This window comes from Acomys russatus, chromosome 9 (genome assembly GCF_903995435.1).
Source record: "Acomys russatus chromosome 9, mAcoRus1.1, whole genome shotgun sequence".
Lineage (NCBI taxonomy): Eukaryota > Metazoa > Chordata > Mammalia > Rodentia > Muridae > Acomys > Acomys russatus.
The window spans coordinates 44,513,258-44,534,789 of NC_067145.1; the positions used below are offsets into that span (position 1 = coordinate 44,513,258).

Below are 21,532 nucleotides of genomic sequence, written 5' to 3' on the forward strand. Positions count from 1 at the left end.
TATATATCATACACTGTCTATTAAAAAAAAAAAAAAAAACTGCAAGTTGGGGACAGGAAGGAAAGAATCCATGCTGTGGCTTGTGGAGGCCATAACAAAGGACAAAGTGATGACTTTAGCCATGTGCTGTAACTGGGAGATTCGAGTTGTTTCTGGCTACCCTAGTTCCGTGGCTGAATTCATTCTCCATTAAAACTATCATTGAATCTTGGCTTGTATTTTTGAAGGTTTTTTTTTTTTTTTTTAATTTACAAAGTTTGTAACTCAGAAACTACCCTAAGACACAAAAATGTGACTTATGCCTGGACAAATACATGCAGTCCACAAGTCAGAGACTACTGTTGTTGGCGTGGCTCTGCCAAACTGCTAATTAAAAAAACAAAAAACAAAACCTTTTTTAATGGTTCTTTGTGAATTTTACATCATGCACCCCAATCTCACTCATTGCCTCCTCCCCTCACTCCCGACCTTCACTCTTGCTTCCTCTCCCCCAACAGAGAAAACAATCTCAGTGTGTCCTACAGTACACCCATTTGTCTGCTTTTTTAATTTTAATTTTAATTTATTTATTTATTTTTGCTTGCAGATGTTCATTGCATTGACTCCTTGATCTTTGAAGTCTCTGGCTTCTGCTACTCTATCAATACTGGAACCCCACTGGGACTCCTCCTGGATAACCTGCTGTTGCCCTGTGTCCTGGAGATCCTGTAGTGTCAGATCTGTAGGGCTGGCCCCTCCCTGCACTCCAGCAAATGGGGTAGATGCCAAGATGGACCAATTCAAAGCCTTGGTGGATCTGGGCCTGAGAGGTAGCTGAGTTGGTCAGCCCACCAGCTCCTCTGCTCTTCTGCCCTGGTACTGGCTCACTTGCCACCCTCCACAACCAGGACCAGCTCTACCCTGCTGCCCAGGCAAGGTACAGGGCCTGCTCTCTGGAGTGCTGCAGCAGGTGAAGGGAAGGGACAGATTTCCTGCTCTTATGACCCCAGGTCCGGGTCTCCCACCTGGCACAGGTGGTGAGAGGTGACAGGGGAGGAGGGTATCTCTCCCTCATCCATGCCATCACATGGAAGATGAGTGTCAGGGACCTGCTCTCCCATGTTCGCGCACTCTGCCAGCTCACCTGCTACTCCCACAATGTACAGGCTGCTCTCTCAAGGGCTGAAGCTGGTTGAGTCAGCTCTCCTGCTTTTATGCCTCTAGGATCAGCTCTCCCAGGAGAGCAGAGGGAAGGGGTGGGGCCAGTTCTGTACAGACCCCAGATATCACCATGTCCCTGGACAGCAGCCCAAACCAGAGACTTCTGCCCGGCCTTTGGTGGTAACAGGCCCCTGCTGCTGAAGGATCATAGGCCCAGATGTGGCCCCCGATGGTGACACAGGCCAGGATCCCACCATAGTCCCAGGTGACATCATCAGCTCCTCACATCAGGCTGTTCCTTGCTACCCTTGAGTGTCCAGTTCTGCCTCTCTTCGTCGTGTGCACATCCTCCTGTTTATCTTTCTGTTTCATTTCTGCACCACTTTCTTGCTTCTCTTTATGGCACAGTGGAGCCAACGGTCTCTGAGTGTCTGGAGCCATCTCAGAAGTGGTCTCAGGAGTACTAAGTCCCTTACGTTCATTACAGCATTGGACAGGGGTCATCTTGGGCATGGTCTGCCCTGCCCGCCTTGCCCGTGCAGCACCAGATTGGTAGTCATCCTGAACACGATGCTCTCCAGGACCCACCCAATTGGCCCCATTTGAGTGGTACCCCGTTTGAGCTCACACTTCCCCTACACCCCAAGGGCCCAGCAGTCCCAGACAGGGTTCTTCTTGTCTCTGGCTTCCTCCCCACCCTGGAAGCCCATCCGGGCCTGGGTGTACCAGACTTGTGGTTGCCTCATGCTCCTATTTTTCAGGGAGTGTTAGGCTACTGATCATTCAGATGTTTGCAGGTCAGAACACTGGGTGCAGTCATAGCCTCTCTCTCCTCTCTGCCACCTCCTGACACATAGGTGACATGACAGTCACATCTGCAATGCCTCTAGGGGCAGCCCAAACTGCTATTCTAAAAGCCAGAAGATCATGTTTTAACCAACACTCCTAAATATATAAACTTATTTGAATCAAGTGATAGATTAAATTCAAGAGCATATATTTATACAATTTTTTATACAAGCAAAGTCAACTTATCAAAACTCTACTTCATCCACTAGGAAATTTATATGAAGCTTAACTAACGTGTGTAGGCGAATTGTACTGTACTAACTTGAGGGGAAATCATTTTAAGAGATAATTTCTTCCCTAACCTGTTATATTGGAACATCATCACCTATTTGGAGGTGAGATTTTATACTTATCTGTACCTTTTTAAATGTATCTGTTTAAAGTCTATTAAAATATGAAGTCTGTCTGCTCTTTCAAAGGTCCTGAGCTCAATTCTCAGCAACCATATGGCGGTTCACAAACATCTATAATGAGATCTGGCGCCCTCTTCTGGCCTGCAGGTACACATGCAGGCAGAACACTGTATAATAAATACATTAAAAAAAAAAAAATGAAATCTGGGCTGGAGAAATGGTTCAATGCTCAAGAGCCCTTTCTGCTCTTTCAGAGCATCTGAGTTTGATTCCCAGCACCCATCACAACCGTTTGTAATTCCAGCTTCAGGAGATCCTGAGCCCTCTTCTGGCCTCCACAGGCACCTGCACTCACATGCAGGTACACATACAATAAACAAGTACATCTTTTTTAAAAAATATGAAATCATTTGCTACACTGCATTCCCCACCCCAACCCCTCTTTCTTTCCTTTCTTTTTGTTGTTGTTGTTGTTGTTGTTGTTGATGATGATGACATCAAAGTCTGTTTAAATAACACGTAGGCAAATCCCTTGAAATTAAATCTGAAAGGAGGAGGAGAATATGGTCGTTTCAGAGCATCATTACTCACTGTTGGAAGCCAGAATGCCAAAGATCATCATAGCGTTTCTTCTTACGATTTTGTCTTCGTGCATGAGCAGCTTAGTCAAAGGCTCCACAGCTCCAAGTTCAAGGAGAGTTGCTTTATTCTCCTCGCCTGACACGACAGGGAGAACAAGACCATGCATGAATGCCTGCAGTCTCCCTGGAGCGCTGATGTGTTACTTGTTTCTTACTTGCCCTTTCTTTTTTCATCCCTCTTTGCTTTCTCTCACAACAAGGACAGGGCTCCAGCACCCTGCATATTTTCTTCTCTCTCTTCCCCTGATGTCAGTAGGCTCATCTTGTCCTCAGCTCTCACAACGTACCAGCTCAGAGTGGTGTCCTAACACTGTCACCACGTCCTAGACATTCTTATGTTTGTCTGTCTTTCAGTTTGCTTTTTAAATTATTTCATGTATATGAGTTTTTTCCTGAAAATATGACTGTTTAGTGTGTGTGTGTGTGTGTGTGTGTGTGTGTGCGTGCGTGCGTGTGTGCGTGCGCGCGCGCGCGCGTGTGTGTGTGTGTATGTATGTGTGTGTATGTATGTGTGTGTGTGCAGTGCCTGAGGAGGTCAGAAGAGGCCATACAGCCTGGAATTGAAGTTATACAGCCAGTGGTCAACCACCAAGTGTGTGTGCCGGCAATGGAGCCCAGGCAAATGCGCTTGACTGCTGAACCATCTCTCAGGCGCCTAGGTACTGAATCTTGTAAAAGAAATGGGAAAATGTTGAATGATAATGCTTCTAGCCATCAAAAGTGCCGTATTAGTTTCTGATAGCTACTTCAATGGACTCCACACACCCAAACAAACAGAAATCAACGAAGGTTTCATCTTATGGTCTGAAAGGTCTCTCTGCAGGTAAAAGCAACGTGTCGGTAAGGTGGTCTATGTTTCTTAGAGCTCTGTGAGAGAAAACAATTCCTTTCTTTGTTCTTTTTTTGGGTGTGGGGTGAGGATGGAACCCAGGGCTTTATGGATGGTAGGCGAGTGCTGAACCACTGAACTGTTCTCCCAGAAATAGGACACCTATTTCTTCTCACTATTACTTGACTTGTGGGCACCTTCCACCCTCAATGTCACCAGCCACATATTTCTGACCCATTTTCCCACCACATCTTCTCTGGCTCTGAGCCTCTTCCCTCCTCCTTTCAGCAATCGGGACCCGTGAGACTGTGTTGGCCTTGCGTGGAAATAATCTCATCTCAAAGTCAGTTGATTGGCAACTTTTATGCCTGCACTCCCATTTCTTCTAGCTAGGTAATGACATACATTTACAACTTCTGAAGGTCCCATGTGGATATTTTGGCATGTTTTCTGCCTATCACATAGGATAGGATTCCTTGACTAATTCTGCGAACTTAAACAAATCATGGGGTCTTGGCATGAAACTCAGTCGTTGGGTTTAATTTGCTAGTGCTTTCTATGCAAATTCCATATCCACACTTAAGAGATATACAGAGCTGAAGACTGATTCATTTTCTTTTCTGCCAGCTCACAGTTTCTGCTTACTTTTTATAATTGTTTTCTGCCTCATTAATTTCTTTTCATATAGCTATTGTTTTACTGACTTTAGTTTCTCCTTTACCACTGTACTCTCTTTAAAAGAAGTTGAAGCTATTGGTTTGAAACTTTAAAGAATTTCTTTCTCCCTGTGTATGTGCGTGTGTATTTTGCATTTGTGGGCATGTGCATTGATAGAAGTCAGGGAACAGGTTTTGTTGGGGTTTTTTTTTGTTTTTGTTTTTTGCATGAGCTGCAAGGATCCAAACTTTGGGCATCACGTTTACCCACCAAGCCGCCTCCCTGATGCTAAAATGTGTTTTCTAACATGATGCAATAAAATTTTTATCTGAACCCTCATTTTACAGCCTCCTACAAAGTTCTGTAGGTTGCTTTAATTTCCACTTTTATCCCCCTGTTCTTCTACTCACAAGTTACATAGGAATGTGTGGCTTACTCTCTGAGTCTTTAATGATTACCCTGAATATCTGCTACTATTGGTTTCTAATGTGATTCCTCTGTGGCGTGGAGATACATTTTTTAATAGTTTAGAATCCCTTAAAAATTTTTTAGTCTTGTTTTGTGCCCTTAACCCAGTACTAGGTTAAGGTCATTAATACTGATGGTCAAGTCTTCCATATTTTTAGATGTGCTGTCTATTTCTTCCTTTATTTACCGAAAAAATTTTGAATCCTCTCTTGAGGGGCAGTTCTGAGCTGCTTATTTCTCCTCGAAATACCAGCCGCATCTCAAGGGTCCTTTGTTAGGTCCATAGCTGTGGAAGAGTTTCTGCAGCCGTTAGATTTGTTGACCTCTTTATCATAATGAAGTGACCTCTGACTCCTTTTACTGTTTATTTTTCTTACATTAATATAAGGACACCGGGTTAATTTTGATTAGCCCTTTTATGATATATCTTTTTTCATCTTTTATTTGAGTCTTTCTAGTCAAAGAGTTTTTCTTGAAGGCAGCATGTAGTTTAGTTTAGATTTTTAATTCAACAATCTTTCCCTGTTGATCATTTAAATTTTATTGAATGGAATTTTATTCCAAATAAGACAAAATTATAAAATTAGCATGAAAATGTATAGAACTAGAAAACCTTAAATGAGTTAAGCCAGGCTCAGCAAGACACTAGTGTGTGCATACTAGGCTCTAACTGTGAAAAGTGCACATCCAAGTAGGAGGAAATATGGGTAAAGGCAAGCAAAGTAGAGAAGGGCCACCGAGACTGGGCAAATGGCGGCTTTAAATGAGACGGTGTGGAAGACAGTAGAACAAAGTGGAAATGGAAAATACTGGGGGTGAACAGCTACTGTGAGGAAGGGAGCAGGGCAGTGAGTGTCAGCAGCCTTGGTTTAATTTTTTTTTATATCAAACATTGTCTTACACATGGATATTTATTTTTGTACTTTAGATTATGATTCAAAACAAGTTTATTTTACTGCTCAAATGGGGCTCTTTTTGCATCTGTGGCATTTGTTTTTATTGGTTGATTGGATGAGTGAGTGAGTGAGTGAGTGAGTGAGTGACTGAGTGAGTGAGTGAGTTATGGGAGAGACAAGGGTATTTACTACATAGTCAAGGCTAGCTTTGCGTTCACAATCCTGCCTCTACCTCCCAAATTCTGAGTTGACAGGCCTGTGCCTCCATGCCTGACTCCTTTGCTTTCCCCACAGTGAAGCGGTCTAAAGGACCGTTCTACATTGTGACAGACCCTTGGGAGCTGAGTAAAGCAGGTAGGAAGGCACATTGCCTTCAGACAGCGCATTGGGTGTTACTCACGCAGGAATTAAGCTACATCCTAGTGTAGGAAGTGCCTGGTACCTAGTATATGCAAATGAGATAGAAAGAGAAATTGAAAAACTCCAAACCTTTCAAAGCAAACTTATAAATGGCTTCGCACGCTTTGGCTAAAATGTCTTCCTCCGGAGAGTTGAGCATCAGCACCACGGTGGCTGCTTTTTTGCTTTCAATCGTGAGTGGGTCAAACTGAAATGTGCAAGAAAAGGCAATCAGGCTCGAATAAATGTCACATAAAAATGAACAGTGGCTTGAAATGTAAAGCAGCCACAGTTGTGCAAAAGGATGTAGTCACTGGGGCTGGAGAGATAGATGGCTCAGTGGGCAAGAGCACTGGCTGCTCTTTCAGAGGTCCCAGGTTCAGTTTCCAGCACCCACCGCGGTGACTCACAACTGTCTGTAACTCCAGTTTCCAGGGGATTTGATGTTTTTTTCTGGCCTCTGTGAGCACTCCACATATGTGATGTACAAACATGGATGCAAGAGATACACTCATATGCATAAAGTAAAGTTTTAAAACCACAGACAGACAAACTGCATTCAGTGCTGACAGCTCTCTGATTCCTAGAGAACAGAGGAAAGGCAAGAAAGGGTTTGAGTTGCAGATGCGGCTTCTCAGTTTATCTCAGACAAGTTGCTGAGGCATCTGGGATGCTAATTTCTTTTTCTGTGTTCTAGTGATAATAGCACATATCTGAAATGATCCAGCCGGGGTTTGAGAGGTTACAGTGAAGCACTTAGCCCATTGTCTGGACAATCACAGATGCTCACTAAAATAAATCTACATTGTTATCATTCTAAGGCAACACACAAGAATCTTTGAGAACATCTGGTGCCCTGTCTCAAGCATCAATATGCCCAGTCCAACTACAGGACTCTTAATGGAAAAGCCTGAATTACATATGTGAAACAAGAACAGTGATGAAGGGATAGAAAAATGTATGTATCAAGTACAAACTTAGGTTCCAGAAAAAAGGTAATAGTAGCCTGGTGTGGAGGAAACGTGTAGATCTCTGAGACCTGGACCATGCTGAATCTGGGCCATTTTTGTGTTGTTAAACCAAACAAGACCAAACTCACAGCATTGGGGCTTTCTGTGGGCAAGGAGCAAACAAGTTATGACACTGTTTTCTTTCATTTCCAGAGACAAATGGAGGAAGGCATTCTCTTTATGATAAAGGCAAATGGACTTCCAAACGTTAGCTGGTTCTATGGGTTGACTCTTCCTATATGAACATCTCATTATGTTTGGAAAAATAAGATGACATCATTGTGTGAAACTAGAAGGTTAAAAAAAGGAAAGGGCGATGGATGATGGATGCAGGCAATGACCTAAAACGCCATGTCTGGAATTTTAAAAATCCACACAGAGAAAAAGACGCCTATTCAAATTTTGAAAACTTATTACATTCTTAACTATGTGTTTGTGTGCACATTTGCATGGGTGTGCACATACATGGGAGTTCAAAAGAACAACTCACAGCAGTGGACTTTCTCCTTTTATGATGTGGGCCCTGGGGAGTGGACTCATGTCATCAGGCTTGGTGGCATGCACCTTTACCTCCAACTGCCTTCTGCTGGGTTTCAGGACAGTGTTGTCGCAACATTGATCAAGAGCTTCTATATCTGAACATCCATGTGAAAGAGATGCGTGCAGGGGTGACTCCCTATAATTCCCGCTCTGGAGAGGCAGACACAGGAGGACCCTTGGAATTTTCTGGCCAAATCAATGCACTACATGTTCAGTGACAGACCTGTCTCAAAAATAAAAGTGAAGAATGATCGGAGAAAACATCTCATGTTGACCTCTGACTTGCAAGTGCGTGAACAATATATATTCATGCATCTGGACACACACATACACACACACACATACACACGAACTTCTGGCTTGATGTCAAGTGTGTATTTAACTTCACAAGAAAATGTCACGTTTTCCCAAAGGAATTCTACCGTTTTACAATCCTGCCATCAATGTACCTGTACTCAGCACAGGTGTCTGCTTCATTAGACTTTTCTTAATTTGTCTCTGCAATGCTTCGTAGGATATAGATATTGATTTTTGGTAAAAGTAATATGTTTAACTTTTCGTATTTATGCAATGGAATAGCCCCTTTCCTTCATATTTTTAAATTTTGTGTTACTAAGTTAACAGCATTGAAGGCCATTTCCTTCTTAAAAAATGAAATTTTTATTATTATGAAAAATCCTCTTGTTTTTCTGTGATAAAAGTGTTTGTCCTATAATTATATTTTTGTTTGTCCTATAATTATATTTTGTTCAATACACAGGCAGCTTCTTATTATTAGTGTTTGCATGGAATGTATGTTTTTCTGTTTTCACTCTTAACCTATATGTATCCTTAAAGGTTTCTTGAGTCTTTTCATTAAATTTCACAATCTCTTGCCTTAAAATATTTCAACATTTATATCTAGTATGATTATCAATATGATTGGCTTTTATTGACCATCTTGTTGTCTCTCTCCACTTTCCCTACCTATTCTTTTCCCTGTCTCCTTTTCTGGTAATTGAATTTTTTTTTTTAGCTTCCTATTTTATTTCCTCTAATGGCTTATTGATTGTTTTCCTGATATGGGTCACACTTTCTTTCTTTCTTCCTTTTTTTTTTTTTTTTTTTTTTGCATCCTTAATTATTTTTATTGGCTACTTAACATCATGAAAACTATGTAGTTGAGTGTATAGATTTTTTTCTTGGTAATGGGGATGGAGGGAATTGAAAGGATATTGAATTTTGCTATGTCAGGCAATTATCCACCATCTGGTTCAACTTTGTCTACTTTAGGCCCATTTTTAAACCTCGCTCCACAAAATCCAGGAGTGCCTTCCCCATAGGGCAAAGCTAGCCGTACTGTAAAGGCAGGGTTTCTGGAGTTCTACCTAAGACTGTCCAAGATCTTCAATAAAAGCCTCTTACCACAATTACAACTCGCTGACTTGTGTGAGCTCTAAAAGCCATTCTGCTCACAGCTTTTTAGCAATTCGTGCATGCTATTGGTCACATGTAGTTCCACCCAGACAGCTTAGAACCTAAAGTCTCCAGGGACCTTTAGCCAGATGCCTATGCTGCCAACCCTTCTCTGTGCTATAGACTCCAACCAAATCTCTCTCATTTTCAAACAAAAACCAAACGTTCTGTACGTACTATTCAGCCTCTGTCTGTCCTTCCCTTTCATGGTCGAAACCACAATGGAATGGTTTCTTCTCTCCTTTGTCTACTGACTGCTCATATGCAAGCTGAATTCAGCCTTCATCAGTGCCCAAGGTAACCACTTCTAAGGTCACCACCAGTGACCACCATGTCACCTGCTGCTAACCACTTCTTGATAATTTAATTTAATTTCTTTCCTTAATAACAGTTGGAGCTACAGAGCTCTGTGTTTCCTTGGGCCTCCCGGGTGTGGTTTGTGGAGCTGAGGTGGTTTATCTGGGTACTGCCTTGTGATGTCAGGGAACCCAAACCATCAGTTGGCTCCACAACGTCCACGCTGCTACTGAACTCAAGGCATAAGAATCTGGAGTTTCTGTCCTTTCTTCACAAGGCTTCTCGACTGCCTGTCATTCTCTGAGAACCACAGCTTTAGACACCCTGAGACTTCAAGCCCTGTCCTGATAGCCCAGCTGCTCCCTCCTCCCACCGGCCCACACTCAGACAGGACGCAAGCCCCATTTTAGAGCTTTAATTTTCTAATACAACCCTTCCTCTTTTCTTCTGTCTCCCTCCTCTTCTCCTTCCTTCTTTCTATCTCCCTCTTTCTATCTCTCTCTTTTCCTCTGTCTATCATTCTCTCCCCCCTCCCTTCCACTCTCTCCATCTCTCTTCATCTCTGCCTCTTTCTCTCTCTTCCCTTCTTCTGTCTTTGTCTGTCTCTCCCTCTCTGTCTCTCTCTCTGTCTCTCTCCCTCCCTCCCTCCCCCTCCCTCCCTCCCTTTGTTTGGGTGGTGTATACTTGTCACTGTGAGTGCATCTGGAGGCCAGGGTTTGACATTAACTGCCTTTTATTGATCATCTTTCACTTTTTGTTCCTTAATTTTATTTTGAAATAGGTCTCTACTCTCTCTGAAGCTCACTAATTTGACTAGACTGGCCTTTGACCTTCAGGGATCTGCCTGCCTCCCTATCCTCCAATGTCCCCCCTCCTACCCAGCACTGGGGTTACCTATGAGGGTCACCATGTCTAACTCTTTTGTGGGGTCTGAGGATCTGAACTCAGGTCCTCATGCTTGTATGCCATCACCAACTGAGCCATCTTTCCAGCTCCTTTGTTGTGGTTAAGATTCTGCAATGTTTCCCACATTGGCACTGAACTCCCAAACTCAAGCAACCCTTCTGCCTCGGCCTTCAAAGTAGCTACAACCACAGTCACACCACGTAGTGCAAAAGTCTAAATTAATATTTGAATATATTAAAGCTCATTTTATGAACACATGACTAACTTGTGAGAATGCTAACTACAGTCTTCGGAGATGAAGAGTACATAAAAACCTGCTGAAACAAGAGTAATAAATAAACACCATTTAATCTCTCCTGGAGGTTCAGTCAACACTCTGATATGTTCCTGTGCCTTCCAGTCATCATTAGGAGCAAGGCAATATAGATTATAAGAAGCATAAAGGAAGATGGAGGCCATAAGAACCACACGCTAAAGAGCAGTTCTGCGGTGGGAATGTCAGTGCTTGGCAGACAGTGGAGGCACTTGGCACGGTATTTGTTTCTCCTGCAGGGCCTACAGTGTCATAGTAATTTTTTATTTAAAAAGGTGCTGAGAATGAAACGGTGGCTGTAACAGAATGCCACATGACTGAATAAATAATGCTGAGCTGTAATCACACAGCCCATCTGCTTCCCTGCGAGGTAGTCAGTCGGCAGCAGGCTTGTTGTGAGACGGCAGTGTCGCGCTCTGTATAAAAGGAATGGTGCGCCAAAATTACCGAGGGAAAGAATAAAAGTAAGAAGAGGCATGCTGGCTCTGCTCACAGACCAGAGGCTTACAGCGAGAGACAGTCTCCAATCTCAATTAAGGAAATACAGCTTTGAGAAACTGCTCGCAACAGAACTCCAGAGATCAGTGTTCCTGATTCTGCTGTTCCAATATGGCGCTCACAGGCCACGCTTGTTTGCTTGGCTTTGCTTTTCGTTCTTCCTTTTTGAGGCAGGATCTCACTGTGTAGCACAAGTTGGCCTTAAATGAGTCTCCTTCCTCAGTCTCCAGAGTACTATGCCTGGTTCACATGTGGCGCTCCTCTCTCTTTCTCTCTCTCTCTCTCTCTCTCTCTCTCTCACACACACACACACACACACACACACACACACACACACACACACAGACAACCACTGAAATAGTTGTTACTTTATGACAGAGTTATGAAAAAAGATATAAACGTTTCTGTCTGCCTTCATCTAGGAAACCTTTGCAGAGGTAGTCACTGTGAACTTGTGACAGTTTCCTCATTTTTTTCATGTGGTAGACTTCCCCCCCCCTGTGTAGCCTTGGATGTCCTGGACATGGACTTTGTAGACCAGGCTGGCCTTGAACTCACAGCAATCCACTTGCCTCTTCTTCCCTGAGTACTGGGATTACGAGTGTGCGCCACCGAGCCCGGATGACCTTTTTATTTCATTAATTCATAAGGCTCACAGTACCCCCACGTAGCACTGTTGATGCTTTTAAGGGAACTTACAAACACAGTGCTTAGCAACAAACAAATTGTAATTAATTAGAATCAAAAGACTAACAATCAGTAGGCATATCAGTATGACATACTTCCTGCAATGTTAGTAAACAGTAGCCCTGTCTAATACATGCCCTACAGTGTTCTAATGTCTGGCTGTCCCTGGGCGCTGTGCTCCAGCTTCTGAGGACACATGGAGGACTTAGGAACGGGAGCCCTAGGACTGACACATATACATGCAGCTCTTACTTTCTCAGTTCACAGTAAGCAAGGGGTCCACCAAAGACACATAACATCCACCAATGGCCCTTGTCTATAATTGTTTTCCCAGGGATTTCATGTCTATAAAACTGGTCCCATTAAGAGCCCTAATCCTCCTTTAGAAAGATTTGTTATTTTCACTTCTGTGAGTGTGAGACTGTGTGAGTCTCTGCATCACTTAGCAGCTTGCGCCCTGGACATTTCTTTTGCTTTAATTAAAACAAAGAAGGAAAGAAAGAAACAAAGAAACCTGAGCAGGGTGCAGTGGTGCACACCTGTAATCCAAGCACTCAGGGAGGCAGAGGCAGGCAGATCGTTGTGAGTTCGAGGCCAGCCTGGTCTACAAAGCAAGTCCAGGACAGCCAAGGCTACACGGAGAAACCCTGCTTGAAACCCAAACCCAAATCCAAACCTGATTTCTTAAACTATTATTACATCCCCCACTGAGTGTGTGTGTGTGTGTGTGTGTGCGCGCGCGCGTGTGCGCGTGTGTGTGTGTGTGTGTGTGTGTGTGTGAGAGAGAGAGAGAGAGAGAGAGAGAGAGAGAGAGAGATCATTTACTGCATTATGCATCAAGCACTGAGAACATAATGTAATTTATTTTGGTTTAATAACATAGCAATGCAAATGAGTTGGAGAGTGCATTCCCATTTCAAAGATAAAGAAAGCTGCAATGGCCTTATTCATAATAGCCAGAACATGGAAACAGCCTAAGTGTCCCTCAGTAGAAGAGTGGATAAAGAAACTGTGGTACATATACACTATGGAATACTACTCAGCTATTAAAAACAAGGAATTCCCGAAATTTGTGGATAAATGGATTGAGCTAGAAATGATCATAATGAGTGAGTTAACCCAGAAGCAGAAAGAATCAAATGGTATATACTCACTTATATCTGCATACTAGCCCAAGGGGCATGTCCCACAAAAGCCTTCACTTACCAGGAAACTGGGACAGAAGGGAAGGCATCCTATTGGGACTCTAAATGAGAGACGCATGGGAGAACAGCAAAATAAAAGGATACAGAGGGTCCTAGAAATCTACAAGTAGAACAATATGATAAGCAGATTTGGGCCCAGGGGTCCCGCTCAAACTAAGGCACCAGCCAAGGACAATACAGGAGGTAAACTTTAAACCCCTTCCCAGATCTAGCCAATGGTCAGAATATTCTCCACAGTTGAGTAGAGAGTGTGATACGACTTTCTCACGTACTCTGGTGCCTCACATTTGACCATGTCCCCTGGAGGGGGAGACCTGGTGGCACTCAGAGGAAGGACAGCAAGTAGCCAAGAAGAGACTTGATACCCTATGAGAATATATAGGGGGGACGTAATCCCCCTCAGGAACAGTCATAGGGGAGGGGAATAATGGGAAAATGGGGGGGGGGGGAATAATGGGAGGATACAAGGGATGGGATAAACATTGAGATGTAACAAGAATAAATTAATAAAAAAAAAAAAAGAAAGCTGCAATGGTTTGGCTAAACCTGGCGACTTGGTCAAAGTGACCAACACGGTTCGGGAGGAGCCATGCTGGCACAAAGCTTGAAAGCTTGACTGTAATGCTCAGATCTGGAGGGCAACTTCCTGCAGCACTTTCCAATTTTTGAAAACTTGGAAAGTCTTCATTTCTGTGTGTATTCTGCCTGATGATGAACGCATCAAACATCTGAGACGCCAAAGTCAGAATCATCAGATGCTCTTCTATCATCACCAACCCTACATCCAACACGGGGCTACTATCCGAAATATATAAAGAACAAACTAAACACCACCAAACCAAATAACCCAATTGAGAAATGGGGCTCAGAGCTAAACAGAGAATTCTCAACAGAGGAATATCAAATGGCTGAGAAACACTTAAAAGAAATGTTCAACGTTTTTAGTCATCAGAGAAATGCAAATCAAAATTACTCTGAGATTCCACCTTACACCCATCAGAATGGCTAAGATCAAAAATTCAAGTGACACCACATGCTGGCAAGAATGTGGAGAAAGAGGAACACTCCTTCATTGCTGGTGGGAATGCAAACTTGTACAACCACTTTGGAAATTTATCTGGCACTTTCACAGAAAACTGAGAATAGGGCTTCCTCAAGACCCAGCTATTCCACTCCTTGGAATAAACCCAGAAAATGCTCCACCACACAACAAGGATATATGCTCAACCATGTTCACAGCAGCCTTATTCATTTAGCCTGGAAGCACCCTAAATGTCCCTCAGTTGAGGAATGGATAAAGAGACTGTGGTACATTTACACTATGGAATACTACTCAGCTATTAAAAACAAGGAAATCCCAAAATTTGAGGACAAATGGATGGAACTAGAAATGATCAAACTGAGTGAGTTAACCCAGAAGCAGAAAGACTCACATGGTATATACTCACTTATAATTGGGCACTAGCCCAAAAGGCATATCCCACAAAAGTCTTCACTTACCAGGAGATTGGGATAGATGTGAGGACATCCTACTGGGCCTCTAGGTAAGAGAAATATAGGACATGGGGAAATAGAAGGATCCAGAGGGTCCTAGAAACCTACAAGAAGAACATTATGATGGGTGGATTGGGGGCCAGGGGAGTCTGCACAAACTATTGCACTAACCAAGGACAATACAACAGTAAACATCGAACTCCTACTCTGATCTACCCAACGGACAGGACATTGCCCACAGTTATGTGGAGAGCAGGGACTAACTCTGACATGAACTCTGATGCCCCATATTTGACCACCTCCCCTTGGTGGGGAGGCCTGTTGACACTCAAAGAAAGAATAAGCAGGCTACCAAGAAGAGACTTGATACCCTATGAGCATATAAAGGGGGAGGAAGTCCCCCTCAGTCACAGTCATAGGGGAGGGGTGTAAGGGGAAAATGGGAGGGAGGGAGGAATGGGAGGATACAAGGGATGGGATAACCATTGAGATGTAACAAGAATAAATTAATAAAATAAAATTAGAAAAAAAAGATGAGACTTGATAGCCTATGACCATATAGTGGGGGAGGAGGTCTCCCTCAGTCACAGACATAGGGGAGGGGAATAGTGTGAAAGCAGGAGGGAGGGAGGAACGAGAGGATGCAAGTGATGGGATAACAATTAAGTTGTAATCTGAATAAATAGATAAATTAATTTAAAAAAAGATGCTCTTCCACTGTGGCAGCCGTCTCTCAGTAATTGATTAAGGTGAGCAGATAAACCACACAGTTAGGGGTGAAAGGGCATTCTGTAAGGGACTGTGTTTATGCTCAGCATTTGACAGAGAAGTTGGTAACCCCAGATTACTTTCAAACTGGAAAACACGGAACATCTCATGCCCTAGACCATCATCAGATGCCATGCATGAGTGTGCACAAGCTATAGCGTAGCTTCTCGTTATTTTTGAAAATTTCTTTAGATAATTCATATTAATGAGCGGCCAGTGAATATAAACTGGAAGTATTTAAAAGAACACAACAAAACTATTTATCCATCAACTACACTGTAAACATGCTATCTATTACTAGAAAAGCTAGTAATCGCCATCTAATTGTGCTAATTACATAATGACAATGTTGTAAATGTTTGCTGATATCCTGTTAGGCTTCTCTGACTAATATTATCATTAGTCAGACTTTGGACTTCTGCCACCAAGTGTTCATGTATACTGTGGGCCATGCCAAACTGTTGGAATGATTTATTTTTAAAACTGGTGGTTAAAGTGTTGCTGGTGTCTGCACCAGAAACTTACCACATCCTTAGGGGGAGGTTCAACTTCTTTCTTTATTTTTTTACCCATCCTAAGGAGAAAAAAAAAAAAAGATGCAGAAAATACAATTTGCACATCATACATTTACGCAATCTGATATCTATGTTCTTGGGGGGGGGGCGTCATTTCTTCTTCTCATCTTACTCTATTAAAGCATGCAATTCATGTAGCGATTACTGTACATGCATGGATTGTTACAGTACGTCCCTATTGGAAGCACTGATTAGGGACTTACTGATAAGCTTGTCGAGCAGTGGTGTTTCGTTCAGTTTGGAAAGGCAACCAGTATTTGTGACCTAACTCCTGATTAAACTAGAAAAAGCACAGTAATTTCACTCACCACCTATGTTGGGCTTCAGATGAAACCTTTGAGATCCAGAAAGCAGGCATTTGTGTCTTTTTTTTTTTTTTTTTTTTTTTTTTTTTGGCATGCAACCATGCCCTGCCCCTGTAGATATCTAGCCTGTGACATGAACTGAAGATTATGAAAATCATTAGCTGCTTTGCCTGTAGGTAATGCCTTGGTGGGAAGAAGAGGAAGTTACCAGAGTTTCAGGAGAAATCTTGGGATGAACAAAGTCCCCGGAGAGGATCAGTTCAAATGGCTTGCCAGAAGTCAAGAACAGCCCTTGATTTTAGAGACACTGGGCAGAACACATTGCATGCATTAAAGGGCCACAGTAACTCAGAGACTTTTGAATAGCACCTATTCCATGTGACTGACTTTAAGCCTTGAGTCATAAGGCCTGTGAGGAACAGGACAGGCTTATCCTATAGGCTACCTCATGCCTTATCCACCACGCTAAAATGATAACACACCCATATTCTCCATTAGACACCACTTGGCATAAGTAATGTTTCATTTTATTAATTTTATGTGTGTGGGTGTTTTGCCTTCACGTATGTGTGCACCGCATGCATGCCAGGAGCCAGAGGAAAGCAGAAGGGTGCTGGACCCTCTGAAACTGGAGTTACAGACTTGTGAGCCACAGTGAGTGTGGTGGGAACTAAACATGGTCCTAATCACTGAGTCATCTCTCCAGCTCCCAAGCTTTCATCAGGATTGGCCTTTGAAATTATTCAGCAACCAGCACGGATGCTTGAAAATTTCTACAAAATGAGAAAACTGCCTTCAAATGTATGGAAATGTAATAGCAGCCAAACATTAAAATACTGATTTCTAATTTTCTTTTCATATGTTAGAGCCAACATTTTTCTCAAGCATTCATACCTGCTTGAAAATTACACAGGCCCTTGACTTCAAGCCTGTTTCATTCAGAAAGATACATACAAGGTATTTCAGAACAGTGAGCTGCTATCATGGACTCAATCTCTAGGTGAGGGGGGTGCGAGGGTATAAGTTCCTAGGTCATAAGCAATTCTAAGATATGTCAGCAACTGACTTATAATAATTCCTTCTGAAGGACAAGTTACACACACACACACACAAAGTTGTTTGAGGCTGTTTCAGTTGCCCTCATCCTAACGTGTCCTACTCCAGAATAATGTTTTGACCAATAGAGTGATGAAAGTGCAGAGGATAAAGACACAGTGCTGCAATTATTAATTATGGAAGAGGTCCTGGGCAGCAGCATGAGATTAGAGGGAGCTGTATCAGGTGTGAGCTAGCTCTTCTGGGGCACAAGACTAAACCACTGGTGCAGGTGGGAGCAATTTGCCATACACACTAATTTTTTTTTTCTCTTAAAAGCCTGGCAATTCATTGTAGAGAATTTGAAAAACAAAGAATAAAACAATGAACAAAAGAATATTCACTCAATGATAGGCTCAGTTAGATTTGTGTTATTTTGAAATATTGCATGTATGTGTGTGTGTTTGCATGCGTGCGTGCCTGTGTGCATGTTTTCTACAGTGACTTTTTTTTTTTTTTTTTTAAACATCTTGCCTGAATTCTACTACGTACTGTCAATTTCCTTACCTGGAACCGTTTTCCTAAGAAATTCTTTTTTTTTTTTTTTAAATAAAATCATTCATATTACATCTCATTTGCTATCTCATCCCATGCATCCTCCCATTCCTCCCTCCTTCCCGCTTTCACCCCACTCCCCTTCCCTGAGGGGGACCTCCTCCCCCTGAATATGATGCTAGGGTATCTAGTCTCTTCTTGGTAGTCTGCTATCCTTCCTCCGAGTGCCATTGGGCCCCCCTATCAAGGGGACATGGCCAAATATGGCACACCAGAGTTTGTGTGAAAATCAGTCCCCAGTCTCCACTTAACTGTGGAGAATGTCCTGTCCCTTGGATAGATCTGGGTAGGGGTTTGATGATGACTGCACGTATTGTCCTTGGTTGGTGCCATAGTTTGAGCAGAATCCCTGGGCCCAGATCCGCCCATCATAGTGTTCTTCTTGTAGGTTTCTAGGACCCTCTGGATTCTTCTATTTCCCTATCTCCTATATTTCTCTCACTTAGAGTCCCAATAGGATGTCCTCACCTCTATCTCACTTTCCTGGTAAGTGAAGACTTTCATGGGGCATGCCCCTTGGGCTAGTGTCCAGTTATAAGTGAGTATATACCATTTGAGTCTCTCTGCTTCTGGGTTAGCTCACTCATTATGATAATTTCTAGTTCAATCCATTTGTCTACAAATTTTGGAAATTCCTTGTTTTTAATAGCTGAGTAGTATTCCATAGTGTAAATATACCACAGTTTCTTTATCCATTCTTCTACTGAGGGACACTTAGGCTGTTTCCATGTTCTGGCTATTATGAATAAGGCCACTATGAACATGGTTGAGCATATGTCCCTGTTGTGTGGTGGAGCATCTTCTGGGTGCATTCCACTCCTAAGAAATTCTTTAAGGGGAACTTCAAAATATTTCTATCTCCATTTATCCTCCCAGTGTTTCCAGTGGGTCTACATGTCATTTAAAAAACGCTTTAAATCTACTACACATCTAGCCCCCCCCCCCCTTTCCAGTTTTTGGAATTATGGCCAAGGTTGTAATGAACGTCCTTGGATATAAAAAAATTAAACAAAACAAAAACCCAAAACATCCACTTTCCTGTTTCTTTAGGAATACAGATACAAATGGGAGAAAACCAAAAACAAAAAACGTAATGAATAGGTACCGAGTTCATTGCACTGATTACGACAATGGGCTTAGCTCAAATTCATACCTTTCATAGCCGTACTGTGGCCTTATTTGTCATTTGTTTCCCCATCCTCGCCTGCTGCCCGCCCAGTCTCTGAGCTTCAGATATTCGCTAAGGCAGAAGTGGGTTTGAGTAGACTTAAAGCAGCAGAGGAGGACTGGAGCAGGTAGGGTTCTGTTTAAAGAGTCATTAACAGTCAAGTGACAGGAGATTAAACCCTCATGGCCCCCTAATCCACCCCGTTAAGTGAGTTTGTAACTGCGGGTGCAGGCTGGGACAGCTCGGTGTCCTCTCCCCTTATCCCAGCACACCCGCCCCCCTGCCCCGGGCACGGGGTTCCACAGTTTGTCCTGTCCATGTCCTCTCAAACCTTGCAGTAGGTGTGAAGCCATGTCTACCCTTACCTGCACGCAGGCTGTAGAAGCAGTGGCTTCCTTCAACTAGCAAACTGCACTGACCTCTGCGAGTCAGTGTTGTTGCTGGTTGCTAGGCGACACCGGGCTGCGCCTGCGTGCTCTGCCCAGAATTGGCTCTTAGCGCCAGGGCTCCCATTGTCCAGCGCCAAGGCGATCAATCCTGCAGGAACCATGATCGTGTCATGGCAAGACTAACAAGGCTCAAACTCTCCTCCTCTCCCTCCCTTCCTCATCTTCAGATATCCTTTTCAATGGCCCAAATAAAGAAGATCCTGTTTGCTCTCTCTCAGCCTGCTCCCCGCCCCCAACAAAGAAGCCATCAGCTAAGTGTCTCCTTCCCTTACTAGATCTTTGTCCTGTTCTTACCTCCATCGCGTTTGGCCTTGCAGCTTAGGACTCTGGTTTCCCTTCCCAGTTTTCCTACACACCATAGGTGTGCTGACCTTCCAGAAATCGTTTTTCTGGTCTTGTCTACAGCTTTCTTCGAAAAACACATCGTCCCAAATCTGGCTGCCTCTTCGACTCCATCAGCGCAGCCTCATTTCCAGCCTCTTTCTCCTCCTTCCCCGCAGGTTCCTCAAACATATTCTTCCAGCGTCTACTCATTCTATCTCCTCATTTCCTTCCCCAGAAATGCTTCCCTTAGCATCTTTATTCTGCCAAGTTGTATGCCACTCTTAGAATGTTCTTTCATTTCTACTTAACTCGACCTGTGCCTGTGGCAGTCACCAGAAAGGATCTCTCAGCTGCCTTTAGGAGCCAGATATCTCACGTGATTTCTATGTTTTGGTTAGACCTTGACTAATATCTTAACTAATACAGTTGATTATCTTCCTTTCTTCTAGACCACCCCCATGTGTATATAAATATAATACTCTCTTCCCAAATTTCCCTTGGTGTTTAGCAAAATGGCCGAAATGGTAAAAAGGACAGAGATAGAAAGAGAATAAGTAAAAATTGTAAAACTTCCTTAATCTTCCTTACCCAGCTTTCAATTACTATAGAAAAATACCTGAGGCAATAAGTTTATAAAAAGGTAGATTTTGTTGTTTTTTTGTTTGTTTGTTTTTCAAGACAGGGTTTCTCTGTGTAGCCCTGGCTATCCTGGACTTGCTTTATAGACCAGGCTGATCTCGAACTCACAGTGATCTGCCTGCCTCTGCCTCCCGAGTGCTGGGATTAAAGGGGTGTGCCACCATGCCCAGCTAAAAAGGTAGAATTATTTTGACTGGAGGCCCCATCCTTTGCCCAGGACAGTACATCCTAGAGGAACACATGAAGAACAAGACACTTCAGAAGCTAACAGCCAAAAGGCAGGCAGAAGATGGCTGGGGTCCCACTAACATCCACTTCTAAACAGTCCATGGGACCCTCCAATAACATGCCACCACGGGACCAAGCTTTTAACCCACGGGCCTTTGGGAAACACTCATACAAGCCATAGCAACCCATGTCTCCTCCCACCCTGCAATCTCTCGGCTCCTGCTCACGGCGTCCCAGAAAGGTACCTGCACTATATAATTGCACGTTTTTAGTTTCCCTTCAAGTCTGGTTTTGTCCCAGCACTACCACTGCCTAGATCCACAGGATGTTTCCCCATCTTTCTCTTCTCTGGTATTGCTGTGCACAGGACACTCTTAGCAGCTCCTTTTGGAGACTTCCTGCTTCCTGTGCTGTCCTTTTAGCCTTCTCCTAGTTTCAGGACAATTACTTAAGGTCTTTTCTATCCCCCCATGATGGTTGGTACTTTTTAGTAATCTGCTTCTGGCTCTCTCCTACACCTTATGCTTTTCTGGGGTGATCTTGCCTCTGTCTGTGACTTCAGTTGCTATACCTCTCTGCCGCTCCCCATCTAACACCGATAATGAACTCTAAGGCTCAAATGTCCTCTCACTTGCTGGATCGTTCCACCGGATAGTCACAGACATCTTAAACATCCACAAGATTCACCTAAATGCAACAATATCCACCCAAATGCATGGTTTCCCCTGTACAAATGTGTTCTTGTCTTTGTCAAGGGCAGCGACTTAGGGTCACAACTCCTTTGGGTTG

At 43.2% G+C, this 21,532-nt stretch overlaps 1 protein-coding gene and 1 non-coding gene across 2 annotated transcripts in view; both read right to left on the minus strand.

Moving 5' to 3' along the window:
- The window catches only part of Armc3 (armadillo repeat containing 3), a 90,999-nt gene extending 71,459 nt beyond the window's left edge, over positions 1-19,540 (minus strand). The window contains exons 1-4 of the mRNA XM_051151271.1: positions 19,469-19,540; positions 15,931-15,979; positions 6,323-6,440; positions 2,934-3,059 (exon numbers count right to left, since the gene is read on the minus strand). Of these exons, the coding sequence (XP_051007228.1) occupies positions 2,934-3,059; positions 6,323-6,440; positions 15,931-15,978 (292 nt within the window). The 5' untranslated portion in view covers position 15,979; positions 19,469-19,540. The remainder of the gene's footprint in view (positions 1-2,933; positions 3,060-6,322; positions 6,441-15,930; positions 15,980-19,468) is intronic.
- LOC127194100 (small nucleolar RNA SNORA17) lies at positions 1,904-2,037 on the minus strand. The gene has a single exon (XR_007831233.1). It is a non-coding gene; the product is annotated as a small nucleolar RNA SNORA17 (small nucleolar RNA).
- Positions 19,541-21,532: the final 1,992 nt, after the last annotated feature.